This window comes from Carassius gibelio, chromosome B18, assembly GCF_023724105.1.
Source record: "Carassius gibelio isolate Cgi1373 ecotype wild population from Czech Republic chromosome B18, carGib1.2-hapl.c, whole genome shotgun sequence".
Classification (NCBI taxonomy): Eukaryota; Metazoa; Chordata; class Actinopteri; order Cypriniformes; family Cyprinidae; genus Carassius; species Carassius gibelio.
The window spans coordinates 2,248,433-2,268,347 of NC_068413.1; the positions used below are offsets into that span (position 1 = coordinate 2,248,433).

The following is a 19,915-nucleotide window of genomic DNA, read 5'->3' on the forward strand; positions in this document are numbered from 1 at the left end:
AAAATATGCCAGTTAAGAATGCCAGAATATTCTGACTTTTCATAGAGGCAAGTACACAAAGGATCATTTGCGGCAGACAGTTAGATAAACACACTTTAATGTACAGACACACACACACACACACACACACACACACACACACTACAGGCATTGGAGCAAAAGGAAGGTAGGCTAAGGAAAAGAAGAACAACATGACTGCAGGAGAATCTGCTGTGGGCAAAATAAACATCCTTCATATTTCTAAGAAACATTGTTCTGCTCTTTCCATCAGAGACAAAAACAAAGTCGGGAGCTGTAAATTCAGCTGCACAACAACCTGAGGTAACAACCTGTCAAACGCTGCACAAATGAATTCATAATTTTTCACACGCATACCACTCAAGCTGAAGGCCTTGAACCTCTCATCCAAGTTCTTTTTAGAGCAATGCATCAGTTTTAGCCGCAATATAATTCAGTCCAGAACACCAGCATAGAGCTCTCATAAAATATGCAAAAAACACTTCATCTTGCTTTGCTCGCAATTCAACGCCCATGATTATAAAGCAAAAGGCTACATCCAATATAGTTTACAGAAACATATTTGCTAGCATTTACGTCATAAACAAACATTTCAAAAACATATAAATAACCAAAATAGAGAACAAAACACATCACTCACCACTCTCGGCTTGGCCTTCAGTGATCCAGTGGAAAGTTCCTCGCTGGACTTCCTCTCTAGTTTTGGCTCAGCAGTGGTTGTAGGAACTGAAGGTGTGGAAGTGGTGCCTTCCAGAATAACCCCACCAGTAGCTGCTGGGGTCTCCACCGGGCACTCTGGAGAGTTCAAGGCCAAAATGTACTGCTCAGTGACGTCCTCTAATGATGGAGTATCCTCCCCCGAGACGGTTTTGTTGGGTGCTGAAGACTCTCCGACATGACTTGAACTCTGGAGGTCCTGGGAGATGTGGGCATGTGAAGGAATGATGGGCACAAATGTGGCAGGTTCACTGGCATGACGCACGTGTTTGGGTCTGACTTTTGAGGCTTGAAGCTGAGGGAGGATGGATGCAGAGGACTGCTCTTCACCTTGTTCATCAAAGTGATCACCGTCATCACAAGACAACTGATGGGTAAAGCTGTTTGTGCGTTTCTTGGGGCTCCTGCGACTGGTGCAAGGAGACAAAACCTGAACTAGCTTAGGGTCAAAAGGAAGTGAGGGTGCATCTGGCACTTTTGTTTCTCCGTTATGTCCAAGGTGGGAGGGCAAAACATGCTCAGATTCAGAATGAGAACTCCTGGTTGAACAAAATAATGGTCGTTCACTATTGAGAGCCCGAAGTTTGTCTCTTTGCTCGGATAAGATGGGCTCACTGCTGGAAGGTGGTATGGATTGTTCTAGTTCACTTATTGGCTCGCTGGGATGCTTTTGAAATTCTAGGACGGTATCTGCCAGTTCTCCACGTCTGCTAGGGTCGCTAAAGCTCTTTTTCTTCACAGCCTTGCCATTCGCCTTCTCATCAATAAGATTGTCCATTGTGCCAGGTTCACAAACAATGCTCTGAATCACAGTACTGTAATCTTTCAGGCTGTCGCTACACACAGAAAGGTCACTGGCAGCACTGCCTGTATATTCAGAAAGGTCTGCTGCAGAAGACTCCACACCAACACCCACCTTGGAACTCAGAGAGAGTGAACCGAGCAGGTTGCTGTCCATGGAGAAGCTCTTTCCACCATCCTCTGCATCTGACCGACGTCTTTGAGGCATAGGATCACTCAAAGAACGGTATGCAGACTCACCATTAGACTTTGCGTTACTGCCATTGCTGGAGTCTGAGCCGTTGTTGCCAGCTGAGGAGAATTTCCTTCGCCTGCGAATAGCACTAGGAGTAGACGGAGCCTCCAAGGCCCCCTGGTTTACATTTTTACTGCTGCTAATGTGTCCTCCTATGGCTACTCCCTCATACTCCGTCTTAACAGACGGAACTTGAGATGAAAGAGATTCCTCTGCTGTTGTATCAGGCAATTGCTCTTCGTACAACCCTGACTGATTCCAAACGGTGGGAGTCTGACCCAGAAGGTTTTTACCACAGGATATCCCCCCATATGAGCCAATCTCTGGCTCTGTGACAATTCCTTCATCTGTCAGGCTAGATTCATGGCCGGAGAGTTCATCCAATGACTTATCACAGAACACATTCTCCTCCGAATTTCCCTCCTGTAAACATTTTCCACTTTTTCCATCAGCCTCCTCTTCCTTACACCCAGTAAAATCAGAGTGTTCAAGTCTCCTCACCTGCTGCTTTGCCTTATCTTCTTTTTCAGTGTCTATTTTAGCATCACTGCTTTTTGTCTTGAAACAGTCTTCTTCATAATCATCATCATCCTTACTTTCACCCATCTGACAAATGTCTCTTATCACCTGTCTGGCTTCCTGCACGTAACGGTCTTGCAGAGGGGTAGGCATTGGCTCGTCGTAACCGTAGGTACATCTACAGTCGTCGCTCTCCACCTCCCGGTCAGCAATCAACACCTGCTCGCCACTATCTTCAGAGTCTAGCCGTTGCTCAGAGGAACTCCTTAAACTTGGCCCGCTACCATGACATTGCTGCCCTGCTGGCTTCTCAGAGTAGGAGAATGACTTCGCCCTCCTCAAAGTAGCAGTGAGATCCTTCAGGGAAGGGCGTCCATGGTGTGGCCGATTTGTCCTGGAGCCCATTCTGTACACAGACGTGCCTTGATCAGAGTTTACATTGTCCTCATCATCTTGTCCCTTTTTCTTCATTCTTAACTCAGACAGATCGGTCTTAAGGTAGCTAAGAAGCGATAGAGTTTCAGAGGCAATGTCAGGGTTGGATATAGAGATCCTGTTCCTGTCTTTCTCATTATTTAAGGAGGGGCCGAATACCCTGTTATCTGAACTGCGTGTTTTATTTTCTGCTGGGCTGAAGCTGGGCACAAGCTTAGGCTGAGCTCGAACTGGGGTACGAGAAAAGTTATCTCCATGGCCAAAACTAGGCGAGCGGTACACGGTGGCATTGCCATGGTATGTCTTACTCAGAACGGCTGATGAAGCCCTGCCATAGCCATGGATGTTGGCTGGCTGATCCTCTTCTTTTAACATCTCTGTGCTAGAATACCTGCTACTACTTCTTGACCCCAACGGACTGGATAAAAATGAGGGTATGGTGACTTTTGAAACCCGCGACACCTGAGGAACAGGGCTAGTTCTGACTGACCCCTCAAAATTTCTATATAGTTGCCTAAAGCTGTCCTTAGCCACATGGGATCGTTGTGATGTGCCGTCTCGTGCCCATGGCATGTCTGTATAACAACCCCTAGAACGGAAACCCTCAATCCTGCGGCCCACTGTTTGAGAATCACACGGCTCCATCATTACAGGCTGGTTGTCACTGTCATCTGACTCTTCATTGCCTCTGCTGCAGTTGCTTTTCTTCTTTTTCCTTAGCGAGCGGCGTCTTACGTCCTTGTTGTGGTGCACTAGTGCTGCAGCAGGGCTGTCCTCCTCACTGCCTGAAGACCTTCCTCTCAGCTTAGCCCTGATGCCATACTTGTTTTGTGGGAAATTATCGCCTGTCCGTTCTCTGAATTTCTCGTCCTCTTCTCCAGAGCTCAGTCTTCTTACAGTGCCGGCTAGTTCCACGGAGGGCCCGGTCTGTGGTTGGGAGGAGTTATGTGAGGAATGCGAGCTATCCGGTGGCTGTGGCTGCTCTGCCCTCTGTCTCTGCTCCTGCAGCTGCCAACAGTGAGACCTGAGGGGCAAAGCGGTCGTTCTACTGTGCGGTGGGGGAGCAGGAGGACAATCACAATTCAAAAACTCGAAGGAATGGCTTTCAGCAGCTAAAGTATGGAAGTTAGGGATTGAATAGTCCGCATATAATGAACTGTTGTCATGATGAGAGCAGTTTGTGTCTTGCCAGGCTCCCCTTGGTTGGTGGGGGAACTGTTTGTCACTTTTGTCTGGAGTTGAGGAGCCCTCTTTAGCATCGAAAAGCTGGATGTTTTGACATGCAGATTTCAAGTCATCAGCATCTGAAGTTGAGCGATGTTGCTTTCTGCGCCTATCCCCAAATAGTTCTCTAATCTTAGAAACGCTTGGCCAGTTTGAATCAATATGAATAGACGTCTCTCCATAGGATGGGTGATAGCGATGGGATTTGCATGTTGGGCTCCCTAAAACAAAAACATCATGTTAACTTAGATGTATGCATTAAGCAGACACACTGATCCAAATTGTCAGTACACTAAATACAGTAAACTATGCTAACTTTAAAGTACAAGCCAAATTAGTACTTAACCTTGAGCAGACACGTTTTATAAAGTGTCTTTGTTTATGGCAGAACAATTGTTGGGTGTTAAATAAGAACTAGTGATCTCAAAACAATGCATCTTACCTGTGTTTGTGCCACCCAGAGTTTTCCTAAGCCTGTGTTTATCTCCTCTGTCCGAATCCGAACCTGACACAGACTCTAGAGAGCGATATCTGCAACTGTCCTGAAGTTGTTTCTCCGTCGCAGACTCCAAAAACTCATTGGAGAAACAGCCACTCTCGCTCAGAGACGAATCTTCGACACTTTTTGTGTTTTTAACGCTTCCAGTGTTTACTAATGAGCTCTGTGTCCCGCCTGTGCTCAAACTGAACTTCTCAGAGAGCTGGCGAACCGATGGATATATTCCATGAGAGGCTTTCTTGAGGTCTGCGGTTGAGAGGCTGGCCGCTGAGAATTTGGAAACTTTTCTGGATACAGTTGCAGCGTGCGTCGCTTGTGATGTCTGCGCGCTGAGCTCTACGGCGTCTGGGGGAAGGGCACCGCACCTATCCAAATCCTCTCCAAGTGATCTGCGCTTTGCACTCCAACTCTCCAACTTTTTGAAAGAGACGCTTCTGTGAGCAGGCCCTTTTCTTTCAATCTCCCTTTCAGCCATTGCGATGCCTGTCCTCCCACTTGTCTTTCTTACTATTCTCTCAGTTCATTGATAAATAGTGCTCTTTTCTTCTCCTTCGTTTTCCGTGGTTGCCTTTACCCCCCTGAAAACAACTTACAATGCCCCCATTTAACCACAAAATTAGCTTGGCGGTGTTTTCCGAATAGGAGGACAAAAAAAAAATTCAGGAACAGCGGATTGTTTTCGAAAAAAGAGTTATATCCCCAGAACTTTGCGCATGTTTGCTTCCCTTAGTGTCCATCCATGCATTTAGAAAGAGCTCAAAGTTTGAGCAGAAAACTCCCAAGTGTTTCAGCCCAAAACACAATAAAGCAACGTTTGAATAATGTACATTTTCCAAAGTAAATCCCATTTCCTTGTCCGACTGTCTTTCTTCAAAAGCATCCTTTATTTCCAGCTTGAGTAAGTGCGCTCAGCCTTATTTTGGCACAATTAAGGGTTTCCGTGACTTGTGGCTTTTTACATGCAGATAGTTGCTTGGATTGAGGGCGGGACTAAAACATGGGGGTCGGGGTTAGAGAGAGAGACCCCTGGGGAATACGAGGGGGGATCCAGCTTTTCCTCTTTCTGATGTGAGAGCAGATAATGCTGACGGTATGAGTCAGCTTGTAAACACACAGTAGGAAACTTTTGAACAAATTATCATCATCATTGTCTTTGCTGAGCTTTGGGAAAGCTCAGGCATAAATCTATTGCCTCTTTAACCAAAAGCTCTGCTTGTCTGCATGGTAACTGGCTTTACAGTAAAAAACTTTTGTAGTCCTTTGTTTCGAAGGCTTCCTTTTCTCTCTTTTTTCTTGGTTTTCGACTGTCTTGCCTTTTAGTTGCATGTCTACAGTGCTCTCTAGTGGCCATGTTCTTATTTACCGTTATCCAAAGTTGACTGTGTGAATGTAATTTCATCAAATAATAAATAAAATATCAAACCAAGTGTCAATATATATATATATATATATATATATATATATATATATATATATATATATATATATATATATATATATATATATATATATATATATTTATATTTAAGTTAATTCTGATAAAATCTATGGCATGGTATATTTTATGTAATGCAGTGACATTAATACGTGATCAAATGTACTTTCTGAGTCCACTGTAGGTCTTTCTTGAACCTGAATGTTAGCTACAGTAATATAAGAAACACTGCAGGAAATGAAGTTAATTGATTCATCTTTATTGGACCAACAACAAACCTTTTCACATTTAAAAGCAAAACAAAATTCACAAAGACCTCATTGAGGATATAGATTTAATTTAATATTACACTTGTCTATACAACAACAGATTCTACAGATTACTTACACAAACAGTTTGATATGCATAAACAAAAGCTGACAAAAATCTTCTTTGCATAGTGACCGACAAGCAATCAATAATTAATAAAATAGATTAGGCATGAAAAAAGATCTTGTATGCACATACTACATAAGAAACGGAGATGAAATGACTTGAATGGCTATTATATTGTATAACTGTTTTCATCATTACATGGGCACATTGATGAATTTTGACCAAAAGTTGCATGTCATATATTATTAAATTATTTAAAACTCTCTTTATGCAAATGCTCAAATAATGTTCAACAATTAGCGCTGAACCAGGAAGCAAATAGTCAGTTTAATTTGCAAAAAGCACGTCTGCTTGTTAGTCAAGTACGCCACCTATAGGCAGTTCACAGACACAACCACAGTAATGCTCGACACATTATAGCAATTTTTTATATGCTCACAAGTTAACATTATAAGTTAGCAGTATTTACAGTATGCTTAAAATAGCACAGTACTACGACTTTTTCTATACTTTATATTTATGGAATACCTTAAAGATCTACTATATTTGCCAAAATACAGCCATTTTTTAATTAGACAAGCACAAAACCGGATTTCAAAATGCAAAAAAAAAAAGAACATTTAATTTATTAATAAATGAATGTAACTTGCTGAATTAATAATGCAACATGGAAAGGTTGCATAACAACAATGTATCTGTTTGACGATTATCACTGCATAATGCATGAAGTTTCACAAACAATTTAATTAAAAAAACAAGGTGTAGTATACAGTATTTACAGTTCAGAATATAGTATGTTATATTTCACTCCGAACTTAGAGTGCTTCATGTTCATGCAGACCGAAGAAAAAGGCTCTTCTCCAATCAGACATAATAAGGTGAAATTCATTCATATTTAAAAACTCACAAAGATAATACTGGCCAAATGACTAAAATACATTCACACTCACAACTTTGCAACAGGATTTGTTTTACCATACTGTAAACCCAGCCATTTGTATTTGTAGTTTTTGGTCACGTTGAAAGGTCAAATAAAAGCTTCTAAGACATGTGATATTTACATCTGCGATTAAACTGCTTCATGGAAACACAATGACGGTACAAGCAGTGCAAATATGTCTCTGTGTTGTTAAAACAAGATCCTTCTCTAGTAGGACAAGATGTTTCATCAGATGCATGTTGAGCTGTACAAAGTGTTATTAAACCATCAAACATCTGATAATGACCTCCAGATAATGTGCAGCAGATGCAGTCTGTTAAACAGATGGTGGGTGTTATTCTTTCCATTCCAAATGCTCTCATTCATCTCTATCTCTCATCCATAATTCCACACATCACTGTCTCAGTGCACCTATTTATCCTAAATATCACGCATATACAGTATGCTGCTCCTCACCAAGCCTGCATTTATTCGGTCAAAATAGCAAAAACAGTTATATTGTTTTCTATTTGAATGTATATTAAAATGTAATTGATTCCTGTGATGCAAGGCTGAATTTTAAAACATTTCTCAAGAATCATTTCTGATTGGTATCAATGTTGAAAATGTCGTGTTACTTCCATATATTTGTGGAAACTGTGATACTTTTTTTCTTCAGGATTCTTTGATGAATCGAATGTTCAAGTTCAAATGTCCATAGAGTGATGTATGATAGTTTCAGTCATCATAAATACATTTTTGTAACACTGAATCAATCTATAAGAATATCTTCAACCATTATGTACAATTTTCACAGTACAGGGATTTAATGCATTGGACGTTTTGTATTTAAATATTGACTTTTTTCGATTTCAACGTCCACACAGCCGACTAATTGTACACACTGCATGGTGTTTAACTATCGGATATCACCATACTTTCCTAGTTAACTAATCACACTACAGTGAGTCTTTACATTTTGTATTACAAAGCATTAACTAATTTAAAATGGACTAAATTCCATACATTTCTAGAACTTAAATCTGAGTATTGAATAAAGCCAGGCTCAAAATTCTTGTATTGTTTTTTTTTAGAGTTTTTTTTTTTTTTTTGGATTTTTCTTTTTATTTCTTCACCAATCACAAAATACTGAAAAATATTTTCATCATGTTTACAGAAATTAAAATGTCATATAAATTATATTAATAAACCAGTGTTATTTCAGTATCATTGATATCATTTTAAAGCATTCTAAACAGGATTTTTACATTTTTTGTTTTTACTTTACTTGTTTTGAACAATTTTGTTGTTTTTGTTTTATTAGTATTTTTTTTATGTTCATATAGTTTTTATACATCATTTAGTTTTAGTTATTTTAATACTTTACACTAATTAAACAAAAATGAGAAATGCTGCATTGACAATCAGCTTTAAATTCAATTAAATTCTTACTTTATTTCAGTTAGCATTTATTTTATTTCAAGTATCAGATTTTTTTTTTTAAATGGTTTCAGTTGTAGTAACTACGTATAATAACCCTTGAACAAATCCTTCTAAAAACATTTGGTGTGATGTATGTGCTGCTGAAGTGGAGATTTTTGGATTAGTGTATGACAAAAAAAGAGCTTTTATAGATATGTACTATAACTGAAACTGAAATAGTGTCTAAATAAACACTTAATAAAGAAGATGCAGTAATCGATTTCTGAGAAAGGCTGTTGAAAGCGGATCGGACCAGATCTCCATAACACACTTGTAGCCAATCAGCAGCAAGGGGCGTGTCCACTAATGATGGGGGGGAGTGCCTGTTTTGCAAAGCATGTTAAAGGATTGGGGGCGGAGCTATTAAAACAGGGGTGTGATCATTTTGATTAGCGGCATGTCTGTCTATTTTGAATGTAATTTTCCGCTACACTCTTACAAAATAAATAATTTGTAAACCTTACCCTTAAAAAACTCAAATATGTATAGTTGAGAAAAAAAAAAAAAACGATGTGATTGTAGTGTCTTGCTTTAACACAGTTATTTCTGACTCAAGCAGGTGTGTTCCAGTCAGATTTTGTCAACTTTGTCTCTGAGCGAGGTGATCTTGAGCAGCAGACTCCTGGTGCTTCGTCTGTACTGCGGTTGGGTGAAGTAGAACAGAATGGGGTCCAGAACGCTGTTCATGCTGGCGAAGGGTCTGGTGCATTTGTAGACCACAGACAGCAGGTTCCTCAGTTCGCAGGGGGCCGTGGGAAAGGCCCTCACCAGCAGGTAGAGCGTCTTTGTCACGTGGAACGGCAAGAAGCTGATGGCGAACACCAGCATCACAATAATGATCATCCTGACGGCTTTATTCTTCCTTTCTACAGCCACGGCTTCTTGAGCTTCGCCGACCTGCCAGAGAACCCGTGCCATTTTGCAGTACAGCACCACGATCACTAGAAAGGGCACGATGAAGCCCAGAAAGGTCAAAGTGATGCCGTATGGGAAGTACGCGGTCGAGCGCTCTGGAACGCTAAGGTCGTAGCACACTGTACGGTTGCGCTGGATGCCGGTGGCGGCGAACTCGAACGTTGGAGCGCAGAGAACCGCGACGGCCACCCAGACGCCAGCGCAGACCAACCACGCCAGCCTGCGTCCACCTTGTCTGGGCCACACCGTCAGCGGATGGCAGATGCCCATGTAGCGCTGGAAGCTGATGCAGGTGAGGAAGAAGATGCTTCCGTGCAGGTTGCTGTAGAACTGGAAGCGAACCAGGCGGCAGGTGAAGTCACCGAAAGGCCAGTAGTCTTTGCTGGCGTAGTTGTATATGAGAAGCGGAAGGGAACAGACGTACAGGAAGTCTGCCACCGCTAGATTCAGCATGTAGATTTTGGTCCGCGTTAGAGTGTGCCAGGAGCCCCAGATCCGCAGGATGATGATGAAGTTGAGCGGCAGTCCAAAGATGAAGACCAGGCTGTAGACGGAGGGGAGGAGGAAGCGCTTGAAGTCCTCCTCGTAGGTGCAGGAAGGCAGAATAGAGGTGGAATGGTTAAGAGATGCCATCTTATCAAATATTGCTTCACATTCTGAAAAACAGAAACGTTAATGCATCAGTGTAGTCGTACATTATGCATAGATAATCTTGTACTTAATGTTGTTTTGTGGTGCTTGTCTGCCCGCATAATCCTACAGGATTATTATGGTTCACTAAAAAATAAAAAATAAGTAACAAAATAATTTGCATTTTAAAAAATGCTAATAACTATACAGACATTAAAAAAATGACATCAACTTAAAGGAAAACAGAACATATTTTTAAAAAAATTTATAAATACTAATAAAACTATATTAGTACCTAAATGATAGTAAAATATCACTGCCATGTAAAATGATGACAGCAACTGTAGTGAATATGATCTTAGAACATATTATACTTTTAGTTAATAGTATAATATTCAGTAATAGTACTCCAAGTATTATTATAACTGTACACTGTTATATAACTAAAACTGAAATTATGTATACATTAAATTGGATGAAAAAAATAACTTCAAAAACGTTAAAGTTAGGAATATAGCCTTAACTAAATTTAAAAGCAATACAAATGTAAAAATGTATTCTATTTTTAAAGTTTAAAAGCAATAAAATTACCAAAAATGCTAAATATATAAATCATAAATAATATATATAAATAAATAGAAATGAAAAAAAATCACATCAAATTATTAAAACGTACAATGACAGCTAAAATATGTCAATAAAAGCTTATTCATAATATCAATAAATGCTACAATAGTATACAAATAAAATGAAATTGCTGCAATATTGTTGCAATGTTGTTGTTTTTTTTGCTAGGTTGATTATTTTGCACCTTGTAATCAACTATTTTCTTTAAAAATACACATTAAAAATGCAAACAAATTAAGTAATTATTTATTAATACTTGAATCAATGTTTCATCTTCACATATTTATACATTTAGTCAGAATGCATGATAAGCGAGATAATGCAGTCAGCCAGTCATGATCACAAAATAAAACTGAACTGTACATTATCCAGTATATGTTATATTATATCTAAATCACTAATTTTATATTGTAATCCTTCCCCAACATTACCTATCCTTTAAAAAAAAAATGGCCATTACATATTTTATTAAGCATAATCCAGAAGAAAATATTATTGCCAAATGGATGCTTATTCACAGCCTCATTGAGTGTCATATTTATCTCAGTATATTTCTCCTAAAATTTCAATTGTGGAATAATTCAAATAGACACAAATGAAGCTCATATTTAAATATTTGACATTTGAATAAAAGATTTGAGGCATCATTCAGATTCTTAGGAGACATTATTGGAGTCTTAAGCAATTTGCCCCAAAAAAACAAAAACTTTCCAACAAAACTAAACAAATGGATCCCTAAATGTTTAAAAGCGCACATCCATTCAGCGTGTGCACGCAAAACACATTAATAAAGTCCAAACATAGTAAGTAAAAACCAAATTAGAGAGAAAATATCTCTCCTTTAAACCCAATTAGAGTTAAAACATTCAATAAATGAGCGAACTAAGTGTGTGTGCCAGACTCTCAGGAGCCACTGGGCAACTTCATCCATCAAACCACAGAGTAAAGCACTCACTGCTATATTTGACTCGGTGTTCTCTAGTGTTGGATAACACTGAATGTTAAGACACAAGTCAGATGTTTAAATATAGAAACAGGACTGGATTTACAGACATTTTCCCGTGTGACTTTCCTAGACAGATGTAATTTTACATGAGAGTATTAGAATTACATTTATAATTGGTGTCACTAATAAAATGCAATTTGAAAATTCAAGGCAGGAAAGCATCACTTGACTAGCAATGGAGTGTGTTTATTCTGTAAAGATGTGAGACCATACGATAGGATGTGGAGGACATCATAAAGACTTGGGGTTTACAATTATGAATACTTATTAAACAAATGCATGTGAAGAGGAAAGAGACATTTGATTTGATTTGATGCTCTGGACTTGAGGTTATAATCTACTAAAATGGCCTTAAAATAGCATCTAGTGCACAAGCATATTAACAGAAATGGCTTAAATGAGCCATTATTTACACCCACTGACTAGAAAGTCTAAATGCAAAGTGTGTCACTTCTGTGTCACCAGTGGCAGCAAATGGAATTGCAACACTTCTGTTTTTCATTCTCCTGATAGCATTTTATTTCTGATAATATATCTTTCAGACAAAAATCTTTGTTAACTTTAAATAAAAAGATGCTTTACAATAAATAAAGCTAAATGTAGCTTTCTTAAACCATTCATAAAGCAATTTCTTAGTCGCAAACATACAGGTCACACTGAGTTACAACAAACTTCATAGTAAAGCAGCACAAATCTTGCTAAAGACTACTGAAGTTCACATTCCTCTTTTACTCCTTTCAGTTGCCAGTTTGAATGAGTTGATTCATATTTAAATGAAGTGGCCTATTCTTATTATTGAAGAAGGCCAAACATTCACAGGAACGGTGATAATGGACGGCCACAAAGACTCCTCAAAGGCTCCATTCACGTGTTCTTCGCTTTTATGTCCAATTCCTCATTTTATTTCTCTAAAAAAACTGAGAAACTTGTCCAAGTCCATAGATAATAACAGAGTGATTTTTATTAATGAATCCTTGGTAGATTAATTCTACAGCTATTCACACTGTCAGAGCGTGTCCTTAGATTGCATCATTTGAGGTCTATGTATGCATGCAGAAGCAGAACCGAATCTTTTACTAAATCTGCTGTATGGAGCGATTCCCAATATGTGCACATTCAAGTAAAAGCCTCATTTCCAGTTATGCCACCAACACACATTACTGCAGGTAATGGGATCAGTAAATATGTGTTTTTTCCATAATACCTCATCTTTATGAGCTTATCTACACTATGATTAGTGAAAGCTTCACTGCAGTACACAAACTAAAGTCTTTTCTCCCTAAAGTTCTTCTCTTTCATCACAGCGTCTGACGTCATTATCAAGAAGTGTTGTGCAACACCAGAAATGAGACATTCCGTTTCACAAGAACGTCTCTTTGTCTGAACCTGTGTGTGTGTGTGTGTGTGCCCAGTACTAACACGTGTGTGTGAGTATTTAGCAGATGCTGTTAAACCAGTGGTTTTTGCAGTAGTCTGATCACACACACAGTCTGTCTTCAGTAACTGTCGCTGAAGTGCCTGATTCTGCTGATTTCTTATCATTAGTCTAGCCCAGCCCAGGTCATCAGCTCTTCATCATTGTGCTCAGAGGCAGCTGGAGTGAAAGCAGAAGGCTGGATGTGTCTGGACAGGTTTGGGAACACACAACTGACCAGCCTCAGGTGTGACTGAGCTAGAACACTGAGTACTGGAACAGAGGAACGTCAGATTGGGTTTCTGACATGCTTATGATGTATATTTATGTTTTTATGTGAATGTGGACCACAAAATATGTCTTAAGTCGCTGGGGTAGATTTGTAACAATAGCCAAAAATACATAGTATGGGTCAAAATTACAGATTTTTATTTTATGCTAAAAATCTTAAGTATGATATTAAGTAAAGATCATGTTCCATGAAGATATTTAGTAAATTAACTACTGTAAATATAGTACATATTTTTTTATTATTAATATGCATTGCTAAAAACTTCATTTGGACAACTTTAAGGATGATTTTCTAAATATTTAGATTTTTTTGCACCCTTTATGTTTTATAATTATCCTATATTTCTGTTATATGTAATATTTGTATTGTGTATGATTTATATATATATTACACTGTATTATATTTTTATTATATCTTGATTAATTGAATTTGAATTGATTTCTCCAAGTATTACCACAAGGACAAGCTGACCAACTTATTCTGGAAAATGTGTTTGAAGGTGGTTGCTAGGGTGTGGTTATTATTATTTTGCAGTATTTCTGTTTCATGTGTAATTTTGTTGTCCACCAGACAAAAACTGTAGATTTAAAGATTGTATATTAGCACAAATCTCCTACCCAACTTTGATGGTTTCATTTTCATTAGACACTGATAAGTCAAACATAAAGGTCTAGAAAAGCCTCTTGCTTCTATTCTGCCGCAGGGTTATTTGAGTTCTTGCATGAAGTCATAGACTCACGGTTAAAAATAGTCCAAGAACACAGCTGGAGTTTGTCATATTGATGGTAAAATGTGACCAGGGGGTATTTATAAAAAAGCAGGTTATGTGACATACCCAGGTATGTTTGAGGATAAGCGGGTGGATAACCCCGGCTTTCGTTTCCAAAATCAGAGGTTACTTTCAGGTTATGTAAGTAACCATATTAACTTGCTCTCTGAATATAACCTGCTCCAGGGTTAGTTCACTTCAGCGCTATCAGTGCACCTGTGATCTACTGATGAGAACACAACACTATATAATATTACAATATGTAATATAGACTGTTATATATACATATACATGTAGTTTTATATATATATATATATGATGAAGTGCTAATATAAGTAATAAATAAGTCAAGAAGAAAGAAGCAGCAAGGTGCGCTTTTTCTTAGCATCCACTTCCATAGAAACGCGCGATTCGTCGCTCTGTAGAGAATGTCTTGAGGCTTAACCAAGAACATAGACCAACGCTACTTTGGCGTCATCGAAGGTTAATGCCCCTTTTTGGGGGAAAACAAACGGATTCCAGATACAGAACTCGCTCCAGGGACCTTTTGTTTTTCAGTGTTTCTGATGTGTACAGGCCTGTCAGACAAAATTACAAACAGATATTGTATAATAGTTATATTGCTTAGTCCTAGCCTGCGAATATTTGAAACTTAAAATCAGTTAACAGCCAAGGTAGCGTGCCTAATGAGAGCTAACGTTAATCACGTAGCTACTAGCAGCTTCGTATTTCTAACTACAACAAAACTGTCAATAGCTTAAATCAAGTGAAATATGATCCAAGTAAACCACCGACTACTCTTGACATGGCCTCATCGTCTAGTTTATCATACTGTGAGTATGTTAATGACAAAAGTAAACTACTTGTCAATTCCACGAGATAATGGTAACGTTAGATGTCCATATTTGGACACTGCGTGGGGTTATTAATCTAGTTTTCGACCATTTCAAAGGGAAACCTCTGTAAACACCGTATCCAGTAGCTTCTTTAAATACCTCTCGCGGTCCTCGGCCGGCAAAGAGAGTGTGTATGTTTCTGCCATTTTTGCTATCAAGAAATTAGAGCGAGTTCTGTATCAGGGGAATCCGCTTGTTTTCCCCCAAAAAGGGGCGTTAACCTTCGATGACGCAAAAGTAGTGTTGGTCTATACTCTTGAGTTGAATGAACTTACCACTGGGCGCTTTTTTTGGAACCACATCGAGTAAGCAAGGTTTGGGGTTAATCAACGAAAATTCAGGGTATAGCTGATAAGTTAACCGTGCTTTCTGGAATACACCCCTGCATTAATGTAACCGTGCTGACTGAGATGTTGGAGCTTCATGGAGTGGAACGGAGAGGGAGTGGTGGTTATGGCCGTTGATTTAAGCAAACAGAGATATCTATCAGCTGTCTGCTGGCAAAAACTCAAGAAACCCCAATCAGGACTTGTTTGAGTCAAGAGTGTTTAGTCTTAGTGCGACTACATTTATTTCTTGTGACACATCTGCAAATATCTGCAGGGGTGTTGACAGAACATTTGAGAAAGCAGCAACCTGAAACTGCAAGAGTCTTAATTTAGCAGTTACTCCACATGACGAGCTCTAACGCACATTTCAGACTAATTAAAGTAATAGAAAGAGAGCATTATTTGTTCACATTCATGGGATTTGCTCTTTCCCAAACACACTCTTACACACCTTTTTCTGGGAAATTTGTCACAAGGCATTCTTTATATGCTAAGCGAGCACAACGCCACATTTATGAGTGACATAGTGTTAGTTTGAGGGCATGGAATTGGAAGCGGATACTGGTGAGAGGGTCAATCACTTTGCAAGCATGTATCATACCAGTCAGGAACACAAATAGCACAGTAGGGCATGGGTTTGCTTCCATGCAACATCAAGTGGTGACATTTCTCTACAGTGCAATTACACATACTACAACACACCGATAACAGCAGGAAATTTGACATTTTGGCAAGGAAAGTCATGTTTCTATGTGGGACATTGTTCTATTTTATCTCTTCCTACCGTTTGGCTAGTGTTTTCTCTCTGTTGAGGGTTCAAACTGCCTCTTGGCACCATTCATCATGATTAATTTAAGGTCAAAGAATAAAAAAAAGGAGGCTATTGTAAATTCTGGCCTGGATTAACCACCTCTTGGAATGTTTTCTTTTCTACACACATTTCTTCCCACTATGATGTTAATTCCCCTAACGACACATCTACATACACATAAAAGAAGCACAGAGCACAGACGCTATTCACTAGAGCATCACTAACCTACTGGAATCTGCACCAATGCAAACAATGACTTACAGTGGATTCCAGCACTTCCACAGAGCTGCTTCTACAGGCGTTAATATCAATCAGAAATAAAGATGTGATTTACAACACTGCATTACTGTACAAAATAAATGAACGTGACCTGGTGAGGAGCTGAAACTGTATATCAATCGATAAATCAAATATCTACTAATTTAATTAATAAATGATTTCACAGCAGCACATAGTTGAGATGTGAACATAAAGGACTTTGTCTTATAAGATCTATATTTTACAAAATGATCAAGATGTTTTTTTTTTTTTTTCAAAATCTGAATTATGAATATACAATCAAAAAAGAAAAAGGTGTTAAGTCATTATAATTAGTTATGGGTTATTGCAATGATTTGTTAGTGTAATTAATGTCAGTTTCTTTAATGTTTCACTGTTATCTATTTCTTTGTAGCACTAGAGAAGTTTTTGTAGGCTATTATTAATTTTGTAAAACCATGACAGGCAACAGAACATAATATATTTCTATAAGAACAAAACCTGGATTAGGAATTAGTATTATTTATTAGTAGTATCTACATGCATAATAAACAATTGATGCAAATAATCATTTCATCCCACTTGATTTTAATATCCTATCGCTTCCCAAACTTACCTTTGCATCCACTCTTTCGTTATTTCCCAGCTGAACACCAGAAAACAACTCTGTCTGCGAAGTAAAAGCGAATCTCTTCCGAGCAACGAAGAAAACAGAAGTAACGAATTACTCCGCATTGCTCTCTTCTTCTTTCTGCACTTTCGCGTCATCGTCAACCCACCCCCGTCTCATGAATATTAATCACCTAAGGTCACATCTGATTGGCTGATAGAATTTTATAAGTGTTTTTTTCTTACTGTTTTTGCTTTGGTAATTTTATGTGTAGATTTCTGTAGATAAATGTATTCATTTTATACATAATCTATATTGTGGCACATTAATGCTCATTGTGTACTTACTATCTCACAGAAAGTTGGTGGACAAACATCGTATTGTCATTATATTTCAAATTGCCCCGCGGTTAAAACGGCTCATACACCAATGTGTTCGAATATGCTGATCATAATTATCCGCTGATATCAACAATCAACTGAGTCAACACATTTTTCTTTTGTACATGATTTTAGCCTGCAGGCAGTTGCCTGCTGTTTACACCAAAAAAGGTTTAACCGAAGTTTCAGCAGCTGACTAATATTAAAAGGCATGGAGCAAAATGATTTTGTGTGATCCATGCACACTCCTCATGTTTTTGCTCATTTGTAATGGTGAAGAACAAGTTAAAGCAGGCACGTGCGCAGGCATAACAAAAAGTAGGTTAAATAGTCCACCTTGATACTTACATCGAATCAACTGAATTTACTTTTTGAATAAAAACAAACTATAACTGCTATGTGTCCTTGGCTTTTCAGCTTCAGGGTTCTTTTTGGTTCTCCAAAGAACCTTTCAGTGAACAGTTAAGTGAAAAATAAAACATTTTCTTAGTCTGAAGAACAATTTAACAATCTAAAGAAACTTTTTCGACTATACACACTTGCCATCTATGGTTCCTTGAAGAACTGTTAAAATGGAATCTTGGAATCGATGGAATCTTCACAAACAATACTTTGTATCGCTGAAAGGTCTTTGTGGAATTCAAAAAAGTTGTTCTTTTATGGCATCTCTGCCAAAACCATTTTTTTTTACCTTTATTTTTAAGTGTAAAGAATATTTTGTTTCCATGGATGTTAAAGGTTCTTCAACCAAAGATTCCAATTCAAAACCTATATTTTTTAAGAGTGTATGGTGACAGACCCCTCCCATAATTATTGGTGATTGGTCATAGTAGTGAGTAAGGAAAAGAAATGAATGGCAAAGGGAAATGCATCACATCGCCTACACTGAACTTGTCGGAGCATGTGCATTAATGGCTCATGTTCCAGCCATGTTGAGTGGGATGCAGACATTCAGGTTCTTTATAACATCAGACCTAATTAAGCACCTGTTAAGATCTAACAGACATTTCCGTCCGGGGCAAGGCAGGATTATTGGCTCCCGGAGCTCTTGAAATGCCTCCAAAAGCTCAATCTTTGTGGTTTGAGACCTCCAAAAGGAAGCATATGAAAATGGTTGAAACATCTCTGTCTTATGTACAGTGTTGGGTCTGTGTTCACCATCTCCAGGACGACAGAGAAGGCCTGTATGATTCTGCACACATGTACTAAAGCCAATTAATTTTAGTTAATGTTATTGCAGGGAGCATGCAGCTGGGATGATTAGGTCAGGAAATGGACACACGCAACACAAATTACCTTTACATCCTTTCTAAATTTACCCAGAAATGACCTCTAATGGCATTTTTGGGGCAGATTTGATAATAATAATAGTCCTCTAAAATTTCACTGGAAAACAACTACGGGGGAAAATAAACAGAGGGCGATTATAACACGCTGTATTTGTTTGAACACAAACCAGTTATATTGTTGATTCACTATATTCTTAATAAAGTTATCTTTCTACCTGATCAAAATGTCTTCATTAGAAATGTTCAGGAAAAATGGCATTATTATTATTTTTTTAAACAATTTCCTTCTTCTAAAATTCCATATCCAAACTGCGGGTTAAAAGTTAACACGAATGACAGATGTAAATCTTGTTGCTGGCAGACACTAAACAAATTCATTTGACTGTGAAGTTGATCAACTGTGACAGTTTTATTTTTTTTTTTTAAACATGCTTTTGGCATATCAGATCTTTAATATATTCTAGTGGCATAATTTCATATAACTTTAGACTCCGCTGTTGCTTTTTAACACAATCAATGGCACTATTACTTTTCGGCATGTGTAAATGTTTCTTATGAAAAGGTTGCAAGTATTGGTAGGAATCTGAACTATACAAAACTGTAGATGTTCCATCTGATCCTGGTCTCAGCTGCCACTGAAAGTCTCTGGGAATGTAGGAAACATGACTCCATGCGTGCTGGAACGAGTATATCCACAGAGGAAAAAAGGACTTGCTGACACTTGAAAAGCTTGAAGAGATTCATTCACATTTGAGGGTTAGTTGCAAAACAATGTCCGGTGTCTGCTTCTAAAACATGACTGGAGTAAATTGAAATGATGTAAGATTTAAAGGGATAGTTCATCCAAAAAATGAAAAACCACACCATTAATTAATCATCTTGATGTCATTCCAAACCTGTAATACATTTGTTCATCTTGGGAACACAAATTAAGATATTTTTGATGAAATCTGAGAGCTCTCTGACCGGACAGACAAAGAAACGTAGCTAGGACATCAGTTAAACAATCCATGTGTACTCTCAATAATGG

The 19,915-nt window shown here is 38.3% G+C and overlaps 2 protein-coding genes across 2 annotated transcripts in view; both read right to left on the minus strand.

The window, feature by feature from the left end:
• LOC127977322 (rho guanine nucleotide exchange factor 17) overlaps nt 1-5,390 on the minus strand; it is a 73,325-nt gene extending 67,935 nt beyond the window's left edge. Inside the window, exons 1-2 of the mRNA XM_052582174.1 lie at nt 4,392-5,390; nt 659-4,170 (exon numbers count right to left, since the gene is read on the minus strand). Of these exons, the coding sequence (XP_052438134.1) occupies nt 659-4,170; nt 4,392-4,923 (4,044 nt within the window). The 5' untranslated portion in view covers nt 4,924-5,390. The remainder of the gene's footprint in view (nt 1-658; nt 4,171-4,391) is intronic.
• A 736-nt stretch (nt 5,391-6,126) lies between these two features.
• LOC127977931 (P2Y purinoceptor 3) lies at nt 6,127-17,349 on the minus strand. The gene is made up of 2 exons (XM_052583163.1): nt 17,223-17,349; nt 6,127-10,230 (listed from the first exon to the last, which is right to left on the minus strand). Exon 2 carries the CDS (start codon nt 10,205-10,207, stop codon nt 9,230-9,232), a length of 978 nt encoding a protein of 325 aa, XP_052439123.1. The 5' UTR covers nt 10,208-10,230; nt 17,223-17,349; the 3' UTR covers nt 6,127-9,229.
• Between the last annotated feature and the right edge of the window lie 2,566 nt (nt 17,350-19,915).

Coding starts and splice junctions, on each gene's coding strand:
- LOC127977931 (XM_052583163.1), bottom strand. CDS start 10,207: ATGGCATCTCTTAACCATTCCACCTCTATTCTGCCTTCCTGCACCTAC.